At 38.4% G+C, this 9,906-nt stretch overlaps 1 protein-coding gene across 1 annotated transcript in view; it reads left to right on the forward strand.

The window, feature by feature from the left end:
* The window catches only part of LOC101855514 (thioredoxin-related transmembrane protein 1), a gene marked incomplete at its 3' end in the record, with an annotated part of 23,042 nt that overhangs the window by 10,984 nt on the left and 2,152 nt on the right, over positions 1-9,906 (forward strand). The window contains 5 exon segments of the mRNA XM_005105873.3: positions 1,302-1,417; positions 4,234-4,279; positions 5,445-5,573; positions 7,443-7,488; positions 8,763-8,864. Of these exon segments, the coding sequence (XP_005105930.2) occupies positions 1,302-1,417; positions 4,234-4,279; positions 5,445-5,573; positions 7,443-7,488; positions 8,763-8,864 (439 nt within the window).

Genomic DNA, 9,906 nt, shown 5'->3' on the forward strand with positions numbered 1-9,906 from the left:
ACTGTTTTAGGGTTTGTGACTCCCAACCAACATCAACTGATTAAAGAGTCAGTCAACTACCAATAACCAGTTGACATTATGGGGAGTCGGGGAGTCGACTCCCAATAATGCCTTCCTTGATAAAAACAAAGAAAAATGTTATGTTATAGCGCAGAATTAAACTAATTTGGTTGCCTATAAAATGCTACGCCTATTTTTCACTTTTCAAATCGAGCCGAACTACGCCGGTTGCCCATAAGTTCTTGCTACTCCTCTCTCTCTCTCTCACTGCCCGCAGACAAAATTGCATGCTTTCAACACAAGAACGCCGGAACTTTCGTTTACACTGATATCACAGTGAATGCACACAGGGTGAGAAAAGCCAAAAGGCTCGCCCTCTTACCCAGACGGATCGGTCTGAGCTGATGCGCTAAGCGGTGAACGCACACCGGGTGAGAATAGCCAGAAGATTTGTCCTCTCAAAATCCTTTGAGGTAAAAAATTGCGTTTTTGTGACTCCCAATAGCATCCACTGATTAAAGGGGCAGTCGACTCCCAATAACCAGTTGACATTATGGGGAGTCGATTCCCAATAACGCCTTCTTTGATAAAAACAAAGAAAAAAATTGTTATGACACAGAAGTTAACTAATTTGATTGTCTATAAAAATGCTACGCCTATTTTTCACTTTCCGAATCGAGCCGAACTACGCCGGTCGCCATTTTGTTTTGCCCATATGTTCTCGTTACTCCTTCTCTCTCTCTCTCTCACTGCCTGCAGACAAAATTGCACGCTTTCAACACAAGAGCGCTGGAACGTTTGTTTACACTGATATCACAGTGAACGCACACCGGGTGAGAAAAGCCAAAAGGCTCGCCCTCTTACCCGGAGTGATCGGTCTGAGAACGCACACCGGGTGAGAATAGCCAAAAGATTTGCCCTCTCACCTGAGAGGCCTACAACTGCACAGTTTTCACAGTGGGTGAGAATAGAGGTGGCTTATATTCTAGTTTCATAGTGAAGTGGTAGCTGTTACGAAAGATCCTTTCAAATGCAGAAGGGCTAGTGTGGTCTATCTTCAATAGTCTCTATCAGGAATGCTGCTTTTGGGGTTTGTTTTTGTTTTGTCTTCCGAATAGTGTATTTAGAGATCAAGTGTATAAATAGAGCCCCAATTTGTGCTGTTTTAATATTTTTATAATGATGGCTTCAACTCCTTCCTTTTCCATTTTTGCCGTGAAGCTGTAATGACTGTAATCTAATTTTTCCTGTAATTAATTATTTTTTTCAAGCTAGTATTTTTACTTTGATTATGATCACAGCATGGCTCCCTGGTGTCCAGCGTGCAGAGCCTTCCAAGACGTGTGGGCAGAGTTTGCTGGTTGGGGATATGATCTGGACATCTCCGTAGGTGTGGTGGATGTCACAGAAAACCCAGGTGTGTGTTTTGCTCAGTGAGAATATTAGATGAAGTTGATGTTTGTTGTGACTTAACTGTTTGTGTATTTTTAAAATAGTATTACTGTTTTATAAAGTTTTAATAATTCTTCTGGATATTTTTGTTAGCTTTACCTTTCAGTGACTGCAGACTGTCCAATTTTTCGACTCCCAAAGTATTTGCCGTTGAAACTCTGTCCTGGTTAACTTTTTTAATGGGTTTGTTTTCTATTCATAATTGTAGAGATGAAGACATGTTTGTATTATTATCTAAAGCTCAGTTTTATCCTGTTAATCGGTTTGGCAATTTAGTATTGTCAGAATATGCCCTCCTTTACTTCTACCTGTCACAGACTCCCTGAAAGGGGCCTCTCCTGGTCTAGAGGTTAAGGTGTTTGCCTCTCATTTAATAAGTCCCGGGTTCGACATCTGACTGCGCCCTAAAATTTTCTTCTCTAAAATGTTCTCCTTTCACCTACTTTCCTGCTCTCTAACCATGTTCTGTCGACTGCTTTTGTCTCCAATTTCTGCCCCCACCCCACCCCCTTCCCTTTTGCCCCCACCTGTGGGCTCCTGTTTTTTTTCTGCAGCCTTTCTTCTGCTGCTCCTTGTCTCCTTACTGCTGTCTTTAAACCACACCTCTGATCTTATGGTAGGTAATATCTAACACCTAACCTTCTCGGAAAGGGGCAAACAATCTCGGAGGTCCCATGCGCACGTTAAAGATCCTTTGGTGGTCCAAAATTGATAAGGAGAGTAGAGTAGACTTTGGTCGCCACCTAGGTAAAATTCAAAATTAATTTGTACCAAACTGAAAATGTTTAAATGGCCTCGCGGCTCTTATACCTTATGCTGTTGCGAGCACCGTAAAACACTTACTAAGACTCCCTGAAATTTCTGAAGCTTGAAACAAATTTTGCTTGAAATATTAACCCCAGAAGCACGCACTATCTTATCAGAAGTAACCTGCCCCAAATGCCCCACCACAATGGCCGATCCTTTGTAAACATGGAGTTTGGTGGGGGGGTTTTTTGTAAGTGTTGTACGGCGCTCGCAACTGCATAAGGGCATATGAGCACGCGGGACACACCTAACATTTTCAGTTGGTAGGAAATTTTGAATTTTGCCCGGGTGGCGGCCGTAGTCTACTCTTATCGATTTTGGACCTCCAAGGGATCTTTAATGTGCGTAACTTGCACACGAGACCTCCGAGATTTTTTGCCCTTGTCCGAAAAGGCTAAGTGTAGATCTTTCCTGCCAGAAGATCAGGGATGTGGCTGAAAGACTGCAGAAAGAGTCGGGAGCCCAGAGGAGGGGGCAAAGGAGGTGAGGGGGTGGGGGCAGAAAGTGAGGACGAAAGCAGACGACAGAATATATATTGCAAGAGAGCAGGAAAGGAGGTGAAAGGAGAAAATATTAAAGAAGAAAATTTTTCACTGGGACCTTTGAATGAGAGGCGAACTCCTTAAGGGGAGACGTACACTCCCCAAAAATTTTTCTAAACGAATGACTTATATTCTCTTTCATGTAATTGTGCAAGAAGTAAATAGGATGGGCTAAGGGTGAATTTGTTGATTTTTTCTGAAAAATGGGCCTCTGTGGAAGCCATCTTGGCTTTTCATACCTGTTTCTTAGTGCAGAAGAATTTCATAGTAAATATTGATTTATCAGCCTGAAATTTGGCACACAGGTACAAACTTAAATGGACTGGGAATCCGTGTGAGGATTTTGACCTATCTTCAAAACTAAAAAAGTGAGCCCAAAGTCAATGGACCCCCGAGAGTCAGTTGATGAAATTTGGGGGTACATATTACCAAAAATGTGAATATTTCCACAAGTAACCGATATTTCCCAATTCCCTCACATAGATCCCCAGAATAGACCTTAAAGCACATGTACGCCAAATTTGAAGCTTCTAGCTTCAGTAGTTTTTAAAAAACTCCCTGCACCAAGGAGGTCACATATGTCAAAAAGTAGATTTTAAGAAAAACAGAAAAAGCAGGGATTTTTAAAAGGATTTTTAGTGCAATTTGCACTTTTCAAACGCCCTTTTAGGTCATTTAAGGTGTTTTTTCAACAGTTTCGTCATTGTGACTCAATAGAACAGATGTCAAAGGATGTTTTTCCGCAAAAAACAAAAGTTGGATAGTTAGAAAAATTTTTATATTGTCTGGGATCGCCAACCCGGGTCTTCCCTTAACCTCGAGGCCACGAGAGCCCCTGAGATTTTTACCCGTTACTGAAAAATGACCATTTACGGCTCAACAGATGATAAAAGACTCAATAAAAAAACCATAACTTTTCTCAAGCTGATAGAATGACCCGTTTAAAAATAATAAGCGATCAAACAATCACAAAGCGCAAAACGCGATGAAGTCGTCAATTAGTACATAAGCACAGTGAAACAAGTGATAACACATAGCGTATGGTCGTTCAGCTGGACCATGTTGTTAGATCAATGTCTGGGCCAAGAGAGGGGCTTCAAATTCAAAATGAATTGTAAACTCATTCATCTTCATTTATAACTTTGACCTCCAATATTATATATACCTATGTCATTTACCATATAAAGAACACTGAAATTTTTCGTTAAAGAAGGTCAGGGTCTATGCCATTTATATATATTTATCTTTTCTCTGTTTTCAAATATCCAAACAGACCAGTTGGGTCATGAAAATGCTAGTGATTAATAGCTCAGAATGTACTGAACTTTTGTCATCATAAAATTGCTTTATCATTATGTACTTTGTGTGTGTCTGTATTTGATATCAGTGCGATATAAGAATGTTCACCAAGTTTTTTTTGTCTACATTTCAGGTCTTAGTGGGCGTTTTTTGGTCACTTCGTTGCCAACTCTTTATCAGTAAGTTGATTGAGTTAAGCAGATGTATCACTTTTTGTCAGCAAGGTTAAATCCAATAGAACATGAAACAAGCAGTGAAACAAAAGGGAGTCGAGAGGGATGAGCAGTTCATTTTTACTTCTGTTCTCACCACTATGAATGATAAGCTACTTAATGGGGTTTTATAAGGACTGTGCATTTCTTCAGTTGGTATAGTCCTGGTGGAGGATATCGGGCACAATGGTGCCGATGCCTAGGCATTTCTTGACTACTGATTTCTTCATAACACATGTCTGTTTGATGAACATTGTATAAGGGTAGAGAAAGGAATTGACAAAGTAGAATTAATATTTTTATGTTTCTCTTTTTTTCATAGAGGTTGTACTAAGGAGAGTGCAAATGCACTTCTTGTGACTTTTAAAAAAGGGAAGATTATCTCTGGCTGGCTTTTGAGACATCAAGAACAGAAAAGTAGTGGTGAATCAAATAAAATGCCACTTTAATATTGGGGCCAATGTTTATATTCATTGATGTTTTGGCAGAACTCTTCATTTCTAATGTGGTGTTTGGAAAGAAGATGCCCAAGATATTACAGTATGATCACAGTTCTGCTGTCAGCTGACAAAACGCCTTTTTTAAGATTCACAACAGTTTCGAGAAAAAGAGAGGGGGGGGGGGGGGGAATGGGGGAGGGGTTTCAGCACAACCATTTAGAAATAGCGTTCTTCCGAAATTTGCATTCTAACTTATTAAAATACTAGTCACAGGTTTCACTTTGATTTTTTCACACAAGTAGGATAGCTGATTATGCTTTCGATTTTGGAAATAAAAAATGTTGGCGCCAAAATGGGGAAAAAAGGCATTTTGTCAGCTTACGGCTGCGTTGTAGTGCATGTTATTTTTCTCTGCAGCTGTGCTCTGAGGGTCTGTGTTTCACTTGAGTATGGAAAGGTTAAAAAACTTGCACAAAAAAATCTAATCATGAAGAGGAAAAGAACTGGCTGGTTTACTCAAACTTAAATTGAATTGTTATGTGGTAAGATTCTGGAATATATTTGTCCACTTGGGCTGGTGAAAGGAATCACCTATTGCTTGCTATTATTGTTATTGTTTGATTTGTAGAGATGTTTTCACCAAATTTTATGTGTTAATTTACATAGTGAATATTTTTTGTTTTCTTTTGCAGTGTGAAAGATGGAGTCTTTCGTCACTACTATGGTGGTCGCAAGACGACAGATTTGATTAGCCTTATAGATGAGAAGAAATGGCGGGACATTACGCCTGTGGCCTGGTACAGAGACCCCAACTCTTTTCTGTGAGTTTCATGTTTGAAATGGATCTCTACAATATGAAATTTAAGGACTTTCAATGCAGTTTTCTTTTGCTTTTAATTTTTTGATGATCGGTAAGGTTGTATATATATACAAGGGGGCTCTCGTGGCCTAGAGGTTAAGGTGTTGGCCTCTCATTCAAAGGTCCCGGGTTCGAATCCGGGTAGCGACCGAAAAATTTTCTTCTCTAAAATTGTCTCCTTTCACCTCCTTTCCTGCTCTCTAACAATGTTCTGTTGTCTGCTTTCATTTCCACTTTCTGCCCCCACCCCCTCACCTCCTCTGGGCTCCTGACTCTGCAGCCTTTCTACAGCTACTCCTTGACTCCTCCTTACTGCTGTCTTTCTGCCACACCCCTGATCTTCTGGTAGGAAAGATCTACACCTAGCCTTCTCGGACAAGGGCGAAAAATCTCGGAGGGCCCGTGTGCAAGTTGCGCACGTTAAAGATCCCTTGGTGGTCTCAAATTGATAAGAGTAGGCTTCGGCCGCCACCCGGGCAAAATTCAAAATTTCCTACCAACTGAAAATATTAGGTGTGTCCCGTGCGCTCATATGACCTATGCAGTTGCAAGCGCCGTAAAACACTTTACAAAAAAACCAAAATATATATACAGTGGAACTCGGATTCAACGAAGTCGTTGGACCTGGCCTTGAATTTCATTGAATCCGAGTGTTCGTTATTTGAAACTAGAGGTTTTTGTGGAGATAGGTATGGGCACCGAGCAAGTAATGTTATATTCGACTTTCTCAATCAAAAGTACAAATTTGGTTTCAAATGAGAGGCATTTTCGTTTCTTTGATACCAAAGATGTGCTGAAAAAATTCCAGAAAATTACACTGAACTCTACCAAACACATATCGTGCAAAAGGCCCGATTCATTTGTATCTCATCCCCCCAGACACACGCACGAACAGTCGCCCGTCACATGTGTGATAGCCGCCCGTCCGATCTTGACACACATTTAGACATGGGTGCATGATAACAAGATGTGTGATGGTATGAAAGGAGGCCGCTGATTGGTCGAATAGAGCAGTTCACCCTGGAAGCGACTTTGTTGAATCCGAGCTTGCTCATTTATGTGTTCGTTGAATCTGAGTTACTTTTATTGATTTTTATTAATTAAAAAATCGGGGAATCCAACTCCTTTAATTGAATCCGAGTTTTTGTTGAAACCGAGTTCCACTGTATTATGCTTTTGCAATGTAAAACGTAGTAGTATATTTTGACAGGAGTTGAAATAGTCATGGAAATATCAGCTAGCTTATTCTATTTTTGTTAATTTTGATTAGCTGCTATGGTATGTCTGCCTTTGAGAAATTTGTGTAGGATAGATAGTCATGCATATAATTCCACTTTTTGTTTTACTTCTGTCTTCTTGCCCTAAATCTTGTTTGCTGATGGCCCTACCAGCAGTTAAGTATATCTACACTATAAGGGTGTTTTAGTGCAAGGAAAGAAGTCAAGTTTGAAATATAAGTACTGATTGCATATCATGAAAGAGGTAATTCAGATTACTAACAGCATCCCTACCAAACAAGACTTGTCATATCCAGAGTGCCATCAAATAATTTATATTATATAGTCTAGCAGACACATAGTGAATTCTACGAGACGCAGAAATCTTTTTTGGAATGTAAGAATTTTGCAATGTACATGATGAAACTCAAAGAATATCCATGTATAAAAAAGAATTCAGGAACTGAAAATCTGTTCACTTACCAGCAATTCATAGCGTTACTTATGACTCATGTTTTACAATGATTCATATTATGGGTTCGCTTTTCAGGTTTCACCAATGTTAATTTTTATGTAGTGACTCACATTTTTCGTGTGATTTTATTTTCTTGCAGAATGGGAATAGTAGGTGCCTTCTTTAAAGCAGCCATGTTCATTCGGGTAAGTTATGAAATTGAGGAGCTGTCAACAGCTGTCAGCTTATGAACACTAAAGATTCCCTCGAAATGCTTACATTGTCTTCATTCACAGAGTTACATGAGACAGTCATAATCTATTTCTTTTTTTTTAAAGCTTCATGAAGGTTTGATTGGAAATCTAGGAATTTTATTGTTACACATTTTGAATTTCTTTTCGATGATTTTATGGTAATAAAGGGCCTTATGTATGCAGTAAAAAAGCAGTGACTTGTAGTTGGTCTACTGTATAATTTTTTTTTTTTTAATTTTGTACTCCATTGAAGATAGTCAATATATCCAACAGCTTGTTTAAAGATTGAAGTTTGTGGAGGTAAGTGAACTCAACTTTAGCTGTGTGTATGCTTTTTACTGCAGCAAAAAGTGTTTTAGTCCAGGCATTTATAGTTGTTGCTTACAGGAGCTTACAGGATTTCCCTCTATGAATGGACATTAATCATTGCAAATGAGAGGTTAACGAAGTTATTGTTTGAGAATATTTAAAGTAAGGAACCAGTGATCAGTTATGTTTCAATAATTTGCTTTTGTTATAATTATGAAAATAGCCATCAAGAACACCATCTCCATCGTGATAAGATTGGATAGCTACAAAATGTTCGCTTTTGGATTTTTTTCGCGAAACATTCAACATAGCATATTTCATATGCTGATTAAAAATTTATATTCAAATAAACAAACAAAAGTGGACTTTTTTAACAGTATGAATATTGGATAACTCAAAGCTGTCCTTTTAAAATGTCAGTTTTTTCTTTCTCCTAAAAAAGATACCTGATGCCACTTGTCTGATCTTATCGCGATGTCGACTTTTCCCTTGAAGGGCATTTCATTAAAATTTTAAGGCATATTTTTCCCTTTTCCTTGACCTATGTGACTTCACACAAATAATGTATTTGGACAGGGTTCCAGAGATCGGATTAGGACCTAGTTCAGTCTTGCAGTTATTACAATGATGGGTAGTAGTATTATTAGTCAATATTTCTCCCTGTCAGGTCCAGATTGGGAAAAAAAAAAGATTTTTCCATCAAAGTCCCTCCCAGCTGTTCTTCCTCTGAGTTTCTTTATAACAGGATTTAACTGATGGGATGGTTGTATGAACTCTGTCTGCGTATCAAAAGGTATATTTTAAGAAGGAATTATTCAATGTAACATCCTTAATATTCATTTTTAGTTCCTTCAAAAACGAAGGTTTAAATGGATGGATAATATACATTGTATTTCCTTTTTTCGTCTGTTTGCCAGGGTGTGTACAACAGAATGACGGAGGTGTATGGCATCCCGGAGTGGGCATGCTATTTGATTTTTGCTATATTGACAATTATCACAGGATTATTATTGGGCTTGGTAAGTTTACATCCCTTGGTTATAAGAATTGTTACAAATTGTATTTTCTATTTCCTTTTCTTAGTCAAATACTTCATGGTTCTGCTCAACCTGTTTCTTGTTGTACTGTTTTCTTATTGACTTACAGCTTTGAAGGAGAGTTTTGAAATGGGGGATATAATTTCATTTCTTTACTTCTTCCCCAAAAGCCATGAAAGCATATATAACATTTCATTTGTGCAATTAAATTTTTAGTAGGCCTAATTGTGTCACTCTGATCTTTACAAATTTTAACATTAAAGCTTTTTTTATTTCCCACTACTCTCACATCTTTCCAAACTGGCTATGTGCACAATGGATGTTTAGATGGTTCCAAAAATGAGCATTGTTGTGGTACATCCTCTCATTTACAATTAAAAATATTATGCTTTTCCTTCCAAACCAGTGAAAGACGGCGAAGATGATTTGCTATTTGTATAAATTACTTAGTGATATAAGTTTTATAAGTGTGCCTCTGTGCCCAGATATTTGTAAGATGATCTCTTTTTGATAGTGAAAACTCCTCTATTTCTGTGCATTTCTCTGCACAGAGATAAAATGTAGCATTCTGACGTTGAAAATTTGAATCTTCTTCTGTTCACCTGTCTTCCTCCTAAGCGAAGTCAGGAACTCTCATAGTTGTTACATATTAACACTAGATCTGTTGGTTAAAAACCTCGCAAACATGTAGCGAATTTGATTGGGCCTTAAGGGGATCCGCGGGTCTCGATCCCCTAGAAAATCGGGTATTTGCTAAAAAAAAATGGAACTTCAAGTATTTGGATATTCTTACAGAAAAATATGTCAAGAATCCGTTTGTGAAGGTCCCAAAACCTAAGGAGATCTCTAATATATATATAAAAATGTATTTGAAAGCGGTAGGGGGGGCAAAAAAATGCAAACAAAACGTCAAGAAATGTTAAACTTTACCCCTTGACAACAACACTTTCTGTGGCTGCAAGGTAATCAAGTTTGGTATCGTTGGAAAGGCCGTGATAAGAGCTATTCGATTATTGCACTTTCG

Source organism: Aplysia californica, unplaced genomic scaffold, assembly GCF_000002075.1.
Source record: "Aplysia californica isolate F4 #8 unplaced genomic scaffold, AplCal3.0 scaffold00497, whole genome shotgun sequence".
Lineage (NCBI taxonomy): Eukaryota > Metazoa > Mollusca > Gastropoda > Aplysiida > Aplysiidae > Aplysia > Aplysia californica.